General features: G+C 44.7%; 2 protein-coding genes across 2 annotated transcripts in view; both read right to left on the minus strand.

Moving 5' to 3' along the window:
- The window catches only part of CENPU (centromere protein U), a 53,147-nt gene extending 34,662 nt beyond the window's left edge, over positions 1 to 18,485 (minus strand). The window contains exons 1-2 of the mRNA XM_072624003.1: positions 18,237 to 18,485; positions 11,009 to 11,060 (exon numbers count right to left, since the gene is read on the minus strand). Of these exons, the coding sequence (XP_072480104.1) occupies positions 11,009 to 11,060; positions 18,237 to 18,277 (93 nt within the window). The 5' untranslated portion in view covers positions 18,278 to 18,485. The remainder of the gene's footprint in view (positions 1 to 11,008; positions 11,061 to 18,236) is intronic.
- On the minus strand, positions 1,506 to 2,360 carry LOC140514041 (charged multivesicular body protein 1b-like). Its single transcript, XM_072624005.1, has one exon. It carries the CDS (start codon positions 2,233 to 2,235, stop codon positions 1,639 to 1,641), a length of 597 nt encoding a protein of 198 aa, XP_072480106.1. The 5' UTR covers positions 2,236 to 2,360; the 3' UTR covers positions 1,506 to 1,638.
- Positions 18,486 to 18,521: the final 36 nt, after the last annotated feature.

The raw sequence follows: 18,521 nt of genomic DNA on the forward strand, positions 1-18,521 counted from the left end.
TTCCCTTTTGTATTTGGCTTGCAGTAATCTCTTCTAGGTATTCTTAGAAGAATTAGAATTAGAAACAGACCATTTTAATGGGAAGAAAGTAAGACTTCCACATGGAAATAGAAACATTATTCAGTTAAGGATCCTGTAACCAGGACACTAACAGTTACAAACCAAACTTTACTTCCTAACTGCATTTAGCTATATTCAAGTAATCTCCATTAACATCTCTTCTCAAGAACAATCCTCAGGAAGTTAATGACCATAGTAGCTGTAATGGCCAACACCTTGTGCTACAAGTCACTCCACAATTGCACTTCGGATACTTTCGAGACTCACAACAGGAAGGTTTCCTACAGCAATGTGCTGTGGGACAGAACCTCCTTAACTGAAAAAACACTGGAATTCTTTTATGGAGACATCTTCCAGCAAGAGAAAAATTATACTTCCTTAGCCCTGACCCCTACATTTGCCGTGCCATTTTGAAGAGTCACTGTTTACTCCATATTAACTTAGAAAATCACAGCTATATTTTAACTTCCACTTTCAGTTAAGATAAACTGACCAAAGTAAAGTACACCTGGGCACCAAACTGCCTTCCTTTTGGCCTCCGGTCATTAACAGCTGTTCCTGGTTTCCAATATCATATGACTCTCCCTCAACCCAGTCAATTTTCAAAAAACCAAATTAATACACTTCCACTTTTCAGCTGAGTAACAGAGTTATTTAAACCGTCTATGGCTCCATTTTAAAAATACCTCAAGTTTTTTTTTTCATTTTGCCAGTTATTAAAAAGTGGCTGCTTTAAGACAAAAGGGATAAAAGCATTTAACCGGGAGTTTAAAATATAGTTTTAATTTTGGAATTTGTATCATTTCATTATCCTTAACATTTGTCTTATACAGACACAAAGGCCAGATTTTTCAAAAACAGTCAAGTGATCTGAGAATAACAACATAACAGAATTAATTACACATAAAGGAGCATATTTTTAAAATACAGTCTAAAAAGAATTAGCTAGCTCATGGAATCATTATAAATCTTAGTGCTTCAACATATCTGAGACAATGCAAGTTTAAATATAGCTGTGAGTTTATGAACAAAACCACACGTAAACTTAATGTCTTCCATAAATGAAGTGACATGGCACTTTTTTCAGGTAAAGACAAATAATTTACAGCACCGAAACAGTAGTTAGAACATGACGTAAAAATGCTTTTGCTAATTAAAACGAAATCTAGTGAAAAGAGAATAAAAGCCAATAGCAGTCTTTGATGTTAACACAGAAACATTCTAAACTGAATTTTTTTTTTTTTTTGCTAAGAAACCAAATTAAAGAGACACCCCAACTGTCCCGTTATCATCCAATGCCTATTCGGGGAGAGGGTGGCGGACAGAAGGTGTGGGAGGTCAGTCACTTAAATCCCATCCGCAGCGCCGGACACTCCGCCCGATTTTCAGCACCACTTAAGCCCCAGTCCTCCACCACGCCGTGGCAGGCCACAACATTCCAGGGGCACACTCTCGCCGCCTCCGGAAGGGGCAGACGCGGCCACGACGGCGCTCGGGCACCGCACAGCGGCTCCAGGACGCCGCGAGCGCCGGCGGGCGCGCAGCAACACCAGGCAGGCCGGGGCCGGCGGGCGCCCGTCACACCTGGTCGCGCAGGCGGGCCAGTCTCTGGGCCAGCTCGTCCTGCTCGGCCGAGGCCACGGTGGCCACGGAGCCCGTGTGGCCCTGCGGCAGCTCCATGGTGAGGTCCAGGCCGGCCTCGTCCGCCATCTCCTGCAGCAGCAGGTCCACCTGGCCCTGCGGCGTGCTCAGCGTGGTGCTGCTGCTCATCGTGTCCTCCATCTGCTGCGTCTGCACGTCCAGGGTCTCGAACTGCTGCTCGAACTTGTCCATGAGCGCCGAGATCTTCTCCAGGTTCATGCTCCTCAGCGCCGCGTCCATGGACTTGACCACCCCGGCCAGCGACTTGGTGACTTTGCCCATGGTCACGGCCGTCTGCACCCGGGCCGCCACGGCGTCCACGCGCGCGCTCAGCCGCAGGAAGCTGACGCCCTGGTTCTTCTGGCGGATGGCGTTCTCGGCGTGGATGCGCGCCACCTCCGTGTTGCCCTTCTGGATGGCCTTCTTGATCTTGGCCTTCTCGGCCTTCTCCTCCTTCTCGCACTTCTTGGCGCTCCGGCCGAGCTCCTTGGCGGCAAACTTGAGGTTGAAGAGGTGCTTCTCCATGGCCGACATGGTCCCGAGGCCGCGGGGAGGCCCCGGGGAGGCCGCGCTCGGCTGGGAAGGAGCGGGGCGGCGGGGGCTCCTCTCTCCGAGACGCACAGAAGCGGGGGCGGGACAGGCGGCCCGGCTTCCAAGCGCCCCCGCCCCTACCGCGAGCCGGTCGCAGCGCCGCCCACGCAGCCGGCTCGTTTGTTTTGGATCCCACTTCCCGTTTCGACGTGCTTTGTGTGCTTGCGTGACTGATTACGCACAGGGGCCGGCCCAGGTGGCGGAGGCGGGGCCAACCAGGCTCAGACACAAAGAAAGGGCAGGGCGGGCGGGGGGCGGGGGGTGACGAGCAGAGGGCGGGACCAGCATTTCCCACTGGTTTCAAGTACCCGGAGAGGATAGGGTGTCAACAGCAATCAGGATGAGGAAGGGTCGGGGGCAACTTCAGGCACCAACACGGGGATAGGTGTCAGCAGCAGCCATTGAGCTCTATCAGTCATGGGCGGGGCCAGCAGAAGACAGGGTTTGGGGGCAGCATCTCGCTAGTTTCAAACAACAAAGGCGGGGATATGACGTCAGCAGCCGCCACCGGGCTGTCAGCCAGGGGGCGGGACAGCATCTCACAATAGCTTCCGGCGCCAGACAGGGATACGGTGTGAGCAGCAGCCATTGGCCTAGGTCAGTCAGGGGGCAGGGCCAGCAGCAGGTAGGGGCGGGGCAAGCGCCAGCAGAATCGAGGCGGAGCCAGAAGGGGGCGGGGCCAGCGCAGCACCAGAAGCATCTACAGAGGCTGGGGCGGGGACGTTAGCAGGCAGGAGCATCTCCGAGAGCCCCCACGTAGAAGGGGTGATGACTGACTTCTTAAAGACCTGAGCGGCTTTTAAATGAGCCTGTTCCCGTCCAGAGCCCCTTCTCTGCACCCAGAGGAGACTTACACTGGCGTCGTACTTGTGTTACTTGTTTGGAGGTCCATTTTCTCTTATCCATGCCTTTTGTTCTTACACGAGCCGTTTCAACCCTCCCCCTCGCGGGCGCACACGCCTGGGGAAAAGGAAAACCAATTCAGCACCAACCTCAATCGGCTCCTCGGCCAAAGGAGGAAGGTACGGGATTGCCTCTGGTGATACAGTATACAATAACCTGCCCTGTAACTGTCACTGTCCTCTTCCTTCAGCCGCAGTGAGAGGCCGGGAACAGCGCGGGCTGGATCTGACATCAGATGGCTGGCTGCCAGTCCTGGCTGTGACCCCTACCAGCTGTGTAACTGGGCAAGGCACTGCACTTCCTCTGTAAAATGAGGAGGTCGGGCACCGTTAACTGAGGTCTGATTCAGCTCTAAATCTGCGAGCTCCAAATTCACCCCAACAACCATCCTCTTCAATCCCTAACTTTCGGAGGAGGAGCCTAAGGCTCTGAGAGGGCTAAGTGTAACGTGTGCAGATTCATACAGGGGGGCTGACACACCTGGGGAATCTGACCCAGGTCACTGCATCACCATACCCAAGAAAAGATCCTTTGAGACCATTCACTAGATCAGAGATGCAGAGGTAAAAGGGACGTCGGAGGCAACTCCCTTCATTTTACTGATGAGGAAATACGTGACCAGGACACACAAAAGTGAACAGAACCTTCCTCATCAACTCAGTCTGGCATGGTAATGGCTGGGCAGCTTTGATTTCCAACAATTTCCTAGGGAATTTCATCCCTACGCAGGAATTGTAGTAACACCTTTGACTTTTTGTATTTCTCCCGTACATCCAGTCAAAAACTTGCTCCTTCCTTCAAAATACTGTTTACATATTTCCTTTCCCCCTGTATCTTATAGAGATCCTGGTCATATCCCCGAATTATTACTGTACCTTGTCTTTCAAAACCACTGCTCTCTATTTCTTAGCCTGTAGCTAGGATAACTTTCACTGAAGGCTGTAACTGCACTACTTCATCTTTAAGCCTTCCAGTAATAACACACTAAGACTACATCATGCCTCTTCTTTAAAACTGAAAAAAGTCTTCAGTGCTTCACTGGTGCTTTCCCAATATACTTGGATCCCAGCATTCAGAGCCCTCCACAATCCAGCTCAAATCTATCTGGCCTACATTACCTCACACTACTTCTCATCACAGTCTGCAGTCCAGCCAACCTGCATTGCTCTCCACCCTCATTCTCATCCTTTCCTCTTCCATCTCTAAGCTTCAGATTTTGTCCCCTGTGCCTCAGTTTCCTTCTCTTGAAGTCTGTCCCTTAGAGGTCTAAGTAACTGTTATCTCTTCCAAGTGGACACAAAGGAGGATGGTAAAAAGCATACTGGGAAATATGCTTCAAATTTTAGAAATGAAAGGTGAGATGCCTTCTCCCTCTGTCTGTTATAGGTATCAGAGATGTATAAATGCCTGCATGCACACCTTTTTCAAAAGAGTCATGGTAAGTGCCAAACATTATAAAAAGAAACTAAATCTTAATAAACAGGAAACTGCTAATTATGGATATGTGACTCATGTTAGAATCAGCTGTCTGTGCAATTACTCAACTAGTTTCAGCAAAGGTCAGAGTCAACATGAATAAAGATGACCAAAATAGCTTCAATGAGACTTATTCAAACAAGCCACGGATGTCCAAAAATGGAAAATAGAAAAAAAGGCAAAGATACTGATTTGGACAATCACCATTCCCTACAAAATCTTACCCAAAGTAAAGCAATCACCAAAACAAGAAGTGCACCACCCTATCCCCCCAAAACAAAACACAGAAACCACCTTAGGCAGCAAATGCTTCAATTTTTTTTTTTTTTTGCCAAATGAAGAGACATGGAACCAAGAGCCATCCTAGATCTGAATACAAGCCCATTTTAAAAAGCACTATGGTAAGTACTTGGTCCCATCCACCTGCCTTCTCAACTTCGTATATACTATTGATCTTTTTCTCATTTAGCACATGGGGGACTGGGACATCAAAGATATAAAACAGCAAAACGTCATGGAAGAAAAAAGCAATCTAGTTTGGGGTGACAGCCCACTGAGCCACGGCATCCAAAAGCATTTGTAAATGAAATTGGAAAGTGAACAACAAAGAGATTTACACTGGCACAGTGGGTCCTATTTTCATTATCAGCCACACAATTGGATTCTTAGTACTTCAGTCACTAACAGGCTAAATGAGGAAGTAGAAACAGGACTTCAGAGAAGACATCACTGGGAACAACTGGAACAAAATACCCACTTAAGAAATCCATGCTGGACACTACATGGGCTGGAGAGCACTGGGGTATCATTTTATAAGAACTCTCAAATGCGAAGATGCCAGAAGCATGAATAAAAATGAGACTATATCAGTACAAGACATCAGTAACTACAAATCCGTACACCTATTTTCTTATTCAACAAACACTTATTAAGCACCTACTATCTATAATAGTATATTGTGTATAATATATATCAAAGATTTTTTTTAAAGCCCAGTCCCTGCCCTTGATATCTTATCATTATATTTTTTTTACATTTTCTTCTATCTTTTCATTCTTTAGATTCTGTTTGACTGATTCTTGATGTCTCATAGATTCATTAGCTTCTACTTACCCAATTCTAATTTTTATCAAACTGTTTTCTTCATTCAAGGACTTAAATAATTCCCAATGATCTCTTAAGGCAAAATGCCTTCCACATCCAGGGAAAGAACTATGGAATTTGATCACAGAATGAAGCAGATTATGTTCTTTTGTATTATGTTTTGGTTTGTTTTATGATTTCTCCCATTCATTTTAATTCTTCGATGCAACATGACTAAGGTGAAAACATATTTAATAGGAATGTATCTGTAGAAACTATATAAAACTGTATGCCATGTCAGGGAGGGAGTGAGGAGGTAGGGGAGAAGGGGAAAAATCTAAGATATATGGAAGTGACTGTAGAACACTGAAAACAAATAAAATAACAAAAAAATTGTTTTTTTCAGTTAACTTTAGCATCTCCTTTTCCATCTGTCCAATTGTTCCTTTTAAGGAGTTATTTTCTCCAGTTAGGTTTTGTACTTCCATTTTCATTTGTCCAATTGTCCTTTTAGATTCTTCTCTGATTTCTTTTTTTAATATTTTTAAAGTCAGTTTTTCTTCTATTTCTCTAATTAGGCTTTTAAAATTCTTCCTGAGCTCTTCCAAGAAGGCTCTCTGTGCTTCAGACCTGTTCAGAGTCCCTTCTGAAGTTTCAGATGGGAGTACAGTCTCAACGCTGACCTCTTTGGTATTTGGGTTTTGGTCCTTGTCCCCATAAAAAGATTCTATGGTCTTTTTCTTTTCTACTTTGCTTCTTACTCTTGATAATCACCCTTTTCCAAGCTTTTAAAGTAGATCTCTGCTTCTGGGGCACAAGGGGTTCTGTTCCACAGTTCATGTGCCTAAAACTTGAGGCTTTGTGTGTTGTGGTCTCTGGTTCTTTCAGCTAGAAGCTAAAATACTGCAGCTTACCTGGTGCTGAGCTGGCTGGTGTTGGAAAGCAGAGGCCAGGTGAGGTCTTTTTGGGTTTCCCCACAGTTACCCTGGAGTTAGCTCGTTAAGTGTAGGGAAAAGGTGGTCTGGCCACAGGATGTCTTCTCTCTGAGCTAGAACATAGGCAAGCTCAGTGGTTGGTTATCCCATCTGCACTAGTGTCTTCTCGATTCCCCTGGGGTGCTGAGGCATGCCTGGGGGCCTGGTGTTGGAAGTTGCTGGCTTCACCCCCCTGAGGCTCAGGATCTTCTCCCAGTTTGTGGAGGCGGGGCTGTCTGGGACAACTCTGATCCTGCACTGGTCCCCTTCAGCCACAGCAAGAAGAACCCTCCTTAGTGATCTTCTTAGCCTCATGTGCTTAGAGTCTGTTTACCCCTTCAGCTGCTCCCACTGTTCCGGGGTTTTTCCTGGAGAGATATTCTCTGGGCTTGTCAAGGTCAACAAGGGGAGGGGAGATAGCAATTACAGATCACTCTGCCATCTTGGCTCCTGGGTTACCATTACATTTATCAAGAGAATACAGGGGTAGCTAGGTTGCATAGTGAAGAGAACATCGGCCCTTGAGCCAGAAAGACCTGAGTTCAAATCTGGCCTCAGACACTTGACATTTACTATGTGCGACTTTGGGCAAATCACTTAACCTGGACTGCCTCACTAGCCTCCTCCAAAAAGAAAAAAAGACAGAGAAAGAGAATACAATATGGCATCATGCAGAGAGTCAGCCTCGGAGTCAGGAACTTGCCTTTGACACATTATTTATGTATAAACTATGGATTTAGCCTCTTAGTTTTCCAGGCAGGAGGCCATTCTAGGCAGAGGGGACAAAATAATCAGAAACTTGGAGATGGGAGAGGAAAGGATCAGAATGACGGATGGAGAGAAGTACAATATGAATGGATAACAGAATTGAAGTGTAATATAACACTGGATAGTTGTTCTAAGCGGAATTGTGGAGGGCCCTAAATGCCCAGCAACAGGAGTATTTTTGGTAGGCAACAGGAAGTTATTACAGAGCTTTTAAATAATAAATTTTTTAATTAATAACTTTAAATAATAAATATTTTAAATAACATTTCAGCAAACAAATAAACACAAAACAACTGGATTAGGGTAAAACCACAAGCAATCAAAGCAGGGTTCTTAACCTAGAATGTATGAACTTTTATTTTGAAAAATAATTTGATAACTACATTTCAAAATAATTGTTTTCCTTTGAAATGCTATGTATTTTTGTTGTTGTTCGGTTGTTTTTAGTCATTTCTGACTCTTCGTGACCCATTTTGGGGTTTTCTTAGCAAAGATACTGGAGTGGTTTGCCATTTCCTTCTCTAGTTCATTTGACAGATGAGGAAACTGAGGCAAAAAGCATTAAGTGATTTGTCCAGGGCTGCAGAGCTAGCAAATTTCTGAAGCTCAATTTGAACTCAGGAAGATGTCTTCCTAACTCTAGACCCAGCCTTCTATCTACCATGCCACCTAGCTGCCCGTTTGTGTATTATACTGCATTCCAAAACATAATTCTGAGAAGTGATTCACAGGCTTTGACAGAATGCCAAAGGGGTCTATGACACAAAAAAAGATTAAGAACTCTGAGTACTTGAGAAATTGGGAAAGGCTTCTTGGAGTATGTGATGTGTGAGCAGAGCTGGGAAGGAAGCTAAGGCTTAGAAGAGAAGATGAAAGGAGAGAAGGCATTTCAGGTACAGCCTACAGGAATGCACAGATGTCCAACACTGTGATTGCCTGGAGGAGTATTAGGTAGATCAGTCTGGTTGAAACAGAGGGTGTGACAGGCAGTAACATGGAACAAGAGCAAATCATTAGTGACACCAATTGCTGCCAGGAGAAAATAAAACTCTCCAGATGCATTCAAAGCCCTTCACAGACTTGTGCTGTAGGAAGATGTTTTGGCAGCTGGATGGGCTGGAAAGAAGAATAACTTTATACAAAGTTTATGATGATGCTCTATGGAGGGGAGAGGTTCTTAAATTGGGCTCTGTAAATTTGTTTTAAAGAAAAATTTTTTTTAACTATGTTTCCATTTAATTGGTTTCCTTTGTTAATTTTATCTATTTTATTTTGTGCATCTAAAACCATGGTTTTGAGATGATGACCACAGTCTTCCCCAGACTGCCAAAAGGGTCCATGCATGGTACAAGAAAGGTTAAGATCCTTTACCAGTGTTGAAAGGGTCACAAGTTGAAAAAGTTTAAGAAGCCCTCTGTCTAGTCCAGGATATTCTTAAGAAAAATATGAGAAGGGAATAGTCAGGCTTTGGCAAAGGATTTTCCAAAGCAGATCACATATTTATAGTCACACAATTGAGTGAAAGATTCCAAGAATACAAGATTCCTACCATGGTGACTGTTGGTTAATTTTCTAAAAAGTCTTTGATACAGTAGAACATGCCACCCTGGCAGCTCTCCTCCAACATGGACCGTCTCACACATGGGTTAGGAGGATACATGATCCCCCAAAGTCTCTCCAGAGAGAGAACTCCATTCAATAACCCTTAGCAACACTGTGAGGCAATAAGCCAGGATAGATTTATATTCTCACTAAAGATGTTCACCCCTATAATGGAGAATGTCTTATTCAGGATCAAAATGGAAGAAGTATTCCCTACTACTTAACAGTTCTACCTTTGTGTATGTCATGGGTCCTGCTTTGGCACTCTGGGAAAGCCTAAGGACCCCTTCTCAGAACATTTTTTTTTAAGTCGTAACTTAAGAAAATGTTAAGTTTTAGTTAGAGGATAGTGGAAAATAAAGATGTACATTTTTTCCTCATTCAAATTCATGGATCCAACATTGCTAGAGATGGTGAAGAACAATCTCAATTTGCTCCTGCCTGTGAATTACAGCATGCTGACTGCATGCAGCCCCAGAACATTATAGAGCCTCCTCAGTGAGATCAGGATTACTCATCAAAAGATACCAGCCTAAGGATCCATACAGGAAAAACCAAATAGAGTAAGAGTGCCTACTCTCCAGACTATGAAATACAGTTGGAAGACTATTCCATTGAGACAGTAAATCAGTAATTAGATCTAGGACAAGGACTGCAGATGGAAATTGAGTTGGGCCCAAAATTGAAGAGAAGGAAAAGAAAAGGATTGCATTTGGGAAACTGCTCAGTGATTAGTAATCCAGGCTACTCTCCAACACAAACATCTATACTTTTTAAATGTGCAGCTGAAATTTCTGGAACAGTGTAAGAAGCAAAGCTGCATGTAATTAAATCTAAAATTCAATATGATGGGAGCAAGCTACAAATATTTCCAAAGATGACTTAAATGCAATAACTAGACCACAGCGGATTGTCAAGGAAATGTATGAAGGGAGTAGGCTGGTCAGGTAAAAAGCAAGAATTTGGAAAGTGATTTTTTTCCCCAATTTTGTTAAGGCATGATCAAGCTAGCATAGATTTATCATTAAATTAAAAAGTAGTATTTTATTGATGTCTTTTGTCCTTAAATGGGCAGAGGGGCAGCTAGATGGCTCAGTGGTTAGAGCACTGGGTCTGGAGTCAGGAAGACCCATCTTCCCAATTCAAGTCTGGCCTCAGACACTTACTAGCTCTCTGACCTTGGGCAGGTCACTTAACCCTATTTGCTTCGGTTTCCACATCTGTTAAATGACCTAGAGAAGGAAATGGCAAATCACTCTAGTATCTTTGCCAAGAAAACCCCAAATGGGGTAACAGTCAGACACGACTGAAAGATGACTGAAAACAACAACAGGTTTATTCATAAATGGATCGCACTCAGGACTTTTTTTCTCAGGATTTCTGTCTCAACAAGAGAGCCAGCTTCTCCCAAGGGACAACAGATGGCGAACCTGAGCATGGAATAAAGACATGGGAAAAGCCTGCTGCAGACCAGGTAAATCCTTGTTGGAGAAAATCTATGGATCACAGTATCACAGATGCCAAGTTGGGAGGGATCTTAGAGGCCACTGAGTCCAACACATTCATTTTAACAGAAGAGGTAACTGAGACCTGGAGAGATTAAGTGACTTGACCCAGAGTCACACTAGTAATGGCTGAGGCAAGATTTGAACTCAGGGCCAAGGCTGTCTATATCCTGGGAGAACTTGGACAAAAAGTCCATAAGATACCATGGTTCGTTCTAACTGAATCCAGCTTGGCTTGAATGCAGGGAATGGCCAAATCAACTACACCACAGACCAAAGTATTAAAGAATTAAATACTATGGACAGACTTAACATCTAAGAAACAGAACTAAGCTTCTGCGCAGAATACATTATTTTATATTTTGTTTTGCTTGAACTGTACTAAAATATAAAAAGGTGACTCACCTCTTTGCTATGACTTTGTCTCCCTGTTTTCTTCTTTGATTCTTTCTTGGGACTAAAGAGAAAGAGACAAAAGAGAGTTTAAAAAAAGGTCAAAGTTTACATTGGGAAAACATTGCCAACTTCTTTCCAACCACTTTGTTTTCCTTTTCTTTTGGAGGCAATCAAGGTTTAGTGAATTGCCCAGCGTCACACAGCTAGTAAGTGTCAAATGTCTGAAGTCACATTTTGAATTCATGTAATCCTAACTCCAGGGCTAGCACTCTATCTACTTCACCACCTCGCTGCCCATCAACCACTTACTTTTCAAATGCCTCCTTTGTATTATCCACATCACTATTGCTAAGGATGAACACAACCCTGTGAGCAGACTCAGTTCCTCCTCTCCTCTCTGTCTTCCCCCTCTCCTTCCTTCTCCTCTCCAAAGAAAGGTAAATCTGGATGGCCAAAAGTTGCCCAGTGCACTTGGGTTTTACTGGCTAGTTCCGTTCCCTTCCCTTCCCTTCATTTCCTTTCTCTTCTCTTCCCTTCCCTTCCCTGAACCTTAAACCTACTACGCTGTGAAGCTCAGCCACCACTGGGCCCCCGGTCCCCTGCCCAAGGGCTCTTCTGGACCCTCCTGGCTTCAGTGATTATCAATAGGAACTGTGGCTGTTTCCCTCCCAGCCTGATGTCTTTCTTTTCTTCGCCTCATTAAAGGGGTCATCCTCTGGCTACTTCTTAAACAGGCCTATTCAATGAATGAGGGTTACCTCACCCTAAGTGAGTACCTGCATAGACCTTGGCCTAAAGGGGCCAAGGGCTCCCAGTGCATGCTGGGTCATCTCCAGTCATCCTGATGAATATCTGGTCACTGAATTCAGATGGCTCTGGAGGAGAAGTGAGGCTGGCGATCTGCACAGCCCTCCCTCCCTCAAAACAAAGTCAAGTGCAAGTCATGTCATCATTTCTTTGATGGCATGGTCTTCTTCGGAACGAAGGACGGAAACAACAAGGACTATTGCACTATTCAATAAAAATTAAAGTCCTGAAACCTGTCAGCTAGATAGTACAGTGGATAGAGTCAGGAAGACCCAAGTTCCAAAATAGCCTCCAACACTTACTAGCTGTGTGAACTTGGGTAAGTCACTTAACCTGTCTGCCTCAGTTTCTATATGTGTAAAATGGGGATAATAACGGCATCCACCTGCCAGGGCTGTTGTGAGGACAAAATAAGACAGTGCTTGTAAAGCGACACTGGCAGACCTTAAAGTGTCATATAAACAGCAGCTATTGTTATTACTAATCGAGTCCCTATCTCTGTCTTCTCTCCTGTTCACAACCAACTTGCATAAACGCATATTCTATCCTCTGAACTTCCACTTTTCTGACTTCCAAATCAGCCCCTTAGGCATCTGGCTTCTACCTTTACCTCAGCCTACATTGTCTTTGTTTTTGAAGGGCACTTAGCAATGTTAACAACAGAAATGAGGTATAAAAAGAAAAACTAAAAGAACAGGTTGAGTGGAGAGGTGGAAGGAAATCAAAAGAAAAAGTACCAGCAAAGAAGAACTTAAAAGTCTCTGTTTGCATTTAAGTTGAATGTGCATAGTAAAAATCCAAGATAGATAAGGAAAAAATTCATGGGGGGTGATCATGGAGTATGGACCGCTAGGTGGCTCGGTGGATAAAGCAAAAGGCCTGAAATCAGGAAGACCTGAGTTCAAATTTAGTCTCAGACACTTACTAGCTGTGTGACCCTGGGCAAGTCATTTAATCCTACTTGCCTCAGTTTCTTCATCTGTAAAGAGAACTGGAGAAGGAAATGGCAAACCACCCCAGTATTTCTGCCAACAATACTCCAAATGGGGTCACAAAGAATCAGATACAACTGAAATGATTCGACAACAAATCGTGGTGTGGTAGGAATAGTGCAGGATTGGGTACTGGAAGACCTATCTTTGAATCCTGTTACTTACTGCCTATGGAACCTTAGGTAAGTCACAGCCTCTCTGGGGGTCAGTTTCTTGATCTGTAAAATGGCCAAGGAAGATGGCTAAGATGACTTTTAAGATCCCTTCTCAGTCTAAATCTATGCTCATCACATAAGATAATTCCCACTAAAGTCAACTCCATTTTAGTACTCCATCCATCAAGAATCAAGAGAAAGAAAAGATACAATAGCCTTCAAAAGAATGATAAAATGTAAGCCAAAATGTGGGCATAAAGTTATCAAGGTATACAGGTTATGTTTGTCCTTCATTCTTGAAGACGACCAGGGAGATGATGACATGACTTACAGTTATCAAGGTATAACAGAGACTTAAACAAAGGTCACCAAAGGCCTCTGCCCAGGCCTCATCCTCCTTTTTTCCAATCCATTAATTTATTTATTTTTAGTTTTCAACATTCACTTCCATAAGGTTTTAATTTTCACCTCCTTCCTCCCCAAGACAGCATGCAATCTGATATAGGCTCTACATATACATTCCTAATAATACATTTTTAACCTTAGTCATGTTGCATAGAAGTATAACTAATGGGAGAAATCATGAGAAAGAAAACAAAACAAAAAAGAAAATAATCTGCTTTGCTCTGCATTTAGACTCCATAGTTCTGTCTTTGGATGTGGATAACATTTTACACCATAAGTCCTTTGGAATTGCTTTAGGTCCTGAATTGTTGAGAAGGGCTCAGTCAACCAAAGTCAGTCCTCAAACACTGTGGCTATTACTATGTACGGTGTTCTCCTGGCTTTGCTCACTTCACTTAGCATCAGCTTATATAAGTCTTTCCATGTTGTTCTGGTGTGATTGCTCATCATTTCTTATAGCACAGTAGCATTCCATTACATTAATATACCACAACTTGTTCAGCCATTTCCCAAACGATGGGCATCCCCTCAATTTCCAGTTCTTGGCCACCACAGAAAGAGCTGCTATAAATATTTTTGTACATGTGGATCCCTTCCTCATTTTTATGATCTCTTTGGGGTACAGCCCTAGAAGTGGTACTGCTAGGTCAAAGATTATGCACATTTTTAAAGCCCTTTAGGCATAGTCCCAAACTGTTCTCCAGAATAGTTGGATCAGCTCACAGCTCCATCAACAATGAATTAGTGTTCCAACTTTCCCACATCTACATTTATCATCTTCCTGTTTTGTCATATTAGCCAATCTGATAGGTATGTGTATATGGTACCTCAGAGTTGTTTTGATTTGCATCTCTCTAATCGACAGGGATTTAGAGAATTTTTTCATATGACTATAGATAGCTTTCATTTCTTCCGCTAAAATACACCTGTTCATATCCTTTGACAATTTATCAGTTGAGGATTGACTTGTATTCTTGCAAATTTGACTCTAAAAGGCCTCATCCTCCTTGATCAACACCAACTAGCCCCACTCTACCCCTGCCCCCTTCCTGTCTTTGGCTTTCAAAATCCTCCTGATTCCAGATCTCCTGATGATCATGCCTGCCCTGAGGCTCCTCCTCTTCCTCCTCTTAGCCCTTAAATACAAGTTTCCCAAGGCTTAATCCCATAGATATTATCCTTTCTCTCCACTCTTGACAATCTTATCCACTCCTAGGGTAAAACAGGATTAAAGGATTTCCAAAGTCCCCTTCCAGCTCAGTCACACCCTGGCCTCTAAACTGATGATACTCAGCTGATGATACTTCCTTTTAGAGTTTTTTAACTATAATCTCAGCTGCCACTTGTCCCGCTTACAATCTGAACTCAGAACTTCCCAAGACTGCTCTTCTTCTAGCCTTCCCTATCTCCATACTAATGGTGATGATGATGATAAGCATAACATTTATGTAGAAACTTATATATATTGTCTCATTTGAGCTTTACAACAGCCTTGGCATTTCCAGAGTTGTTGACCTCCATTTCAGTCTTCCTCAGATGGCTCTTCCATCCAAAAGGATGGAAAAAAAATTGCTGTTCACCAAGAAAGCAGCCTTCTATAGTCTTATTTTTTTCACCTTTTTTGGGCATTTTCCCAGTCAGATACTTGACTTTCGAGTCCTTTGTTAAGAGGAGGGTATACTCTGGGGACCTGTAAATTCTCAGTTCCTCCAAGGTGGCACAATCAAGTGAGAAGAGTTTACTCCTCTCCTGACCTACGCTCTGGTCTGGGAGCTACCAAAGCTTTTTTGCCCAGGATCTACAAGCAGAATTCCCTTTCCTGAGTCTCCACTAGCTCTACCATGCCAGCACTCTTCCTCACCCCAGGGCCACCGCTCAGGTCTGACACCCAGATCAGCAGCTCAATTTCCCCAGGGTCTTTAGAGGAAAAATGGACACTGCCACTGCAGTTGCTACTGCTGGCGGGGCCAGCCTGCATTCCCTTCTCACCCAGGTGAGAGAGCTTTCTCACTGACCTTTGAAGCTGTCTTTGGCATTTGTGGGTTGAGGAATCTGGGAACCACAGATGCTGTGGGGATTCCGCCCCCAAGGCCTGCTCCAATCCTGTTCCTGCCGCTGCCAGCCAAGGCTGGGCTAGGCTCTGTGGGCTGCGCTCCACTCCTCGCCCCGTGTGATAGACCTTTCTTGTCAGCCTTCCAGGATACCTTTTACTCTGTCATTTTGTGGCTTCTGCTGCTCTAGAATTTGTTTAGTCATTTTTTTATAGGTATTTTATGGGCTGTGGGGGAAGAACTAGAGTAGGTGCATCTTTCTACTTTCCCATCTTGTCTCTGCCCCCCAATATTCCACCTTCTTCAAAGCCCAGCAAGGACCAGCACCTCTATGAAGCCTGCCCTAACTTCTTATCTACTTAAAGAGATCACTTCCTCCTCAAATTTTTCCTGAAACATTTCATCTGGATCTCTCTTCACGTTGTACCTTGCAAAATGATTATTGCATATGTATCTTACTTAATTGTGAACATATCCTGTGTCCCTTTTCATCCTTGCACCTTGGTACCTAGCATGGTGCAATACATAGAACAGATGTTTAATAATCATGTTGTTGAATTTAAACTGAAGCCATCATTATTCCAGTCTGTATAGGGCAGGGATTCAGGGATCTATGCATAGATTTCAGCTGGCCCATGAACTTGGATGGAAACAAATTATCTTTATTTCACTAACTTTCGGCTTCCTTTGTAAGCCTATGTATTTTACTTCTTTTATTAAAAAAGCATTATTCTCAGAAAGGGTCCATAACTTCACCACACCATCAAAGAGGTCCATGATATAAAAAAAGGCCTCCAGCGCCAGCCTGAAGAATCTGACCTTTATTCAGTAGGTAAAAGAGAGTCATAGATGCAGCTTGGTATAAAAGATAGAGAGCTGGCTCCAGGTGAGAAAGGAGTCTCCTTTGGATTGTGTGGCTTTGGGACGATCACTTCACCTCTCAGTGCGCTGACAACTCTCTAAACCTACAAATCGTAGAACAATTGACCATCTGCACTGGTAGTGAGTTTCCTCATTGGGAGTTTCCTTTGCCAATGAAATTACAGGTCTAGTTCAAAACAAAATAGGGAATTGCCAAAGCTCTTAGCAAAGTGCCTGGCATACATTGGGTGCTTAATAAATGTTTACTGAATAGAAAGTATTTTGACATCAGTACCCACTGTTATATGGGGACAGAAGAAAAAACTAATTAAAAAAAAAATTCTGAATTTAAGAAATGCCAACTTTCCATGCATACAATAGCACACACACACACACACACACACACACACACACACAAAAAGAATTGTAGGTATAACTAGGAATCTCTATTATGCATAGCTTGGTATAGAAGTTTGACCTGTAGCTTGTTGGTGCTTTTTTTCCTGGCCTTCTTTCTCTTCTGTTCATTTAAAAACAAATACTTCAATGACCCTTCCTTCTCCCCCTTCCCTTTTTTTGACAACCCTATCACTCAACTCCCTCTCCCCCGCCCAACTCTCTTCTTGCAACAGGAAAAAGAAAAAAAGCAAAACCTTTGCTTATAATTATACACAGCCATACAAAACAAATTCTCATCACGTTGTCTTTGGAGGCATGGTATAATAATAATAAATAAATAGCATTTACACAGCACTTACTATGTGTCCGGTATTGTGCAAAGTACTTTATATTCTTACCTCACTTGATCCTCACAACCCTGGGAGAAAGGTGCTATTACCACTTCCATCTGACAGTTGAGGAAACTGAGGCAAACAGAGTAAAGTGACTAGCCTAGGGTCACACAACCACCTAAGTGTCTGAGACTAGATTTGAACCCAGGTCTCCCTGACTCCAGACCTACCTCCATCGGCTCTCTCTATAGGGAGGAAAAACCCGACAGCAACGTTAAGGATGGAGCCGAGGACATTATCTGTTAGACAGATATGACACCATCCAGGCAGACCCTTGCCAGAGGGGAAGTAAGGAGAACGGAAAGGGGGAAGAATTCAGAGATGTTAGAAGAAGGAAGGATGCACAGATGGTCTTGGAAACCAATGAATGAGAAGGGAGGCAGAAAGAGGAAAGTCTAGGAGCATTGCTTATCAATCAGCAAGCATTTATTAAGCACCTACAGGGTGCCAGGCATGGTGCTGACGATACAAAAGAGGCAAAAGATGGTCCCTCCCCTCAAGGGGCTTAAAAATCTCCTGGAGTTACGGACAGATTTACCACCTAACGGAGAGCGTGCTAAGAATTACTGTGTGTGTGCCCAGCACCGTGCTAGCCACAGGTACCAGGAAGATTTCCAATATGAGGCAGCTAAGCTGGGGGCGCCAATGCTGCCCACGGTCCCCACTATCGGCAGGGGTCCTCTGGCAGCACCTGTCACAGGGACGTGTGAAGCGAGTCGGGGACACGTCACGCTAACTACCTGAGCGCATCCGTCACGTCATCCGGCGGCTGCTACTGAAGGGCGCGGGGCCACCCAGGACAGCCATGGGGAAGCACGGAGAGGAAGCACCCCCCATCTCTGCAGCCGCCTTGCATACAGCAGGCGCTCAATCGGTGCAGACTAAACGGGAAGGCCGAGAAACGCTAGGAGCAAAGAGGGCTCCGGGAAGGGGCGGACAGGAGGGGAGGCTGGCAAAGGGCGGAAGGGCAGGCCACGGGGGGCCGGGCCCAGCCCCGAGGGAGGAGAGGAGGCGAGCCTGCAGCGCCCGCGGCGCAGGGCGCCAAAGCAGCCGCGATCGTGCGGGCTTCCGGCGCCCGGGCCTCCCGGACCGCGGAGGGAGTGGCGGAGCGAGGCCGCGACAGGAGGGCCCTCGAGGGTCGGAGCCCCCGCCCCGGGACCCGAGCGAGCCCTTACCTCGCGGCTCCGCTCTGCCTGGAACTTCGCCGCGGGCCCATGTTGGGAGACTCGCAGCGTTTCGGAAAGAACTAGGCCCAGCTGGGACCGGACCGGACCGACTCTCCCCCCGCAGCAGCTCAAGCTCGGAGAGGGCCCGCCCGCGCTACTCTCAGCCCGCGTTCCCGGAGCAGCTACAAGTCAAAATCAAAGCCTGGACATCTTATCGGACCGGATTGACCTCCAGAGCCTCCTCTGGGCCGGCGGCACAAGCTGACCCGATCTTTCACACGAAATCTGGGCCGG

This window comes from Notamacropus eugenii, chromosome 7 (genome assembly GCF_028372415.1).
Source record: "Notamacropus eugenii isolate mMacEug1 chromosome 7, mMacEug1.pri_v2, whole genome shotgun sequence".
Classification (NCBI taxonomy): domain Eukaryota; kingdom Metazoa; phylum Chordata; class Mammalia; order Diprotodontia; family Macropodidae; genus Notamacropus; species Notamacropus eugenii.

Excerpts from the sequence above, each read along its gene's own strand:
- LOC140514041 (XM_072624005.1), bottom strand. The coding sequence starts at position 2,235 with ATGTCGGCCATGGAGAAGCACCTCTTCAACCTCAAGTTTGCCGCCAAG.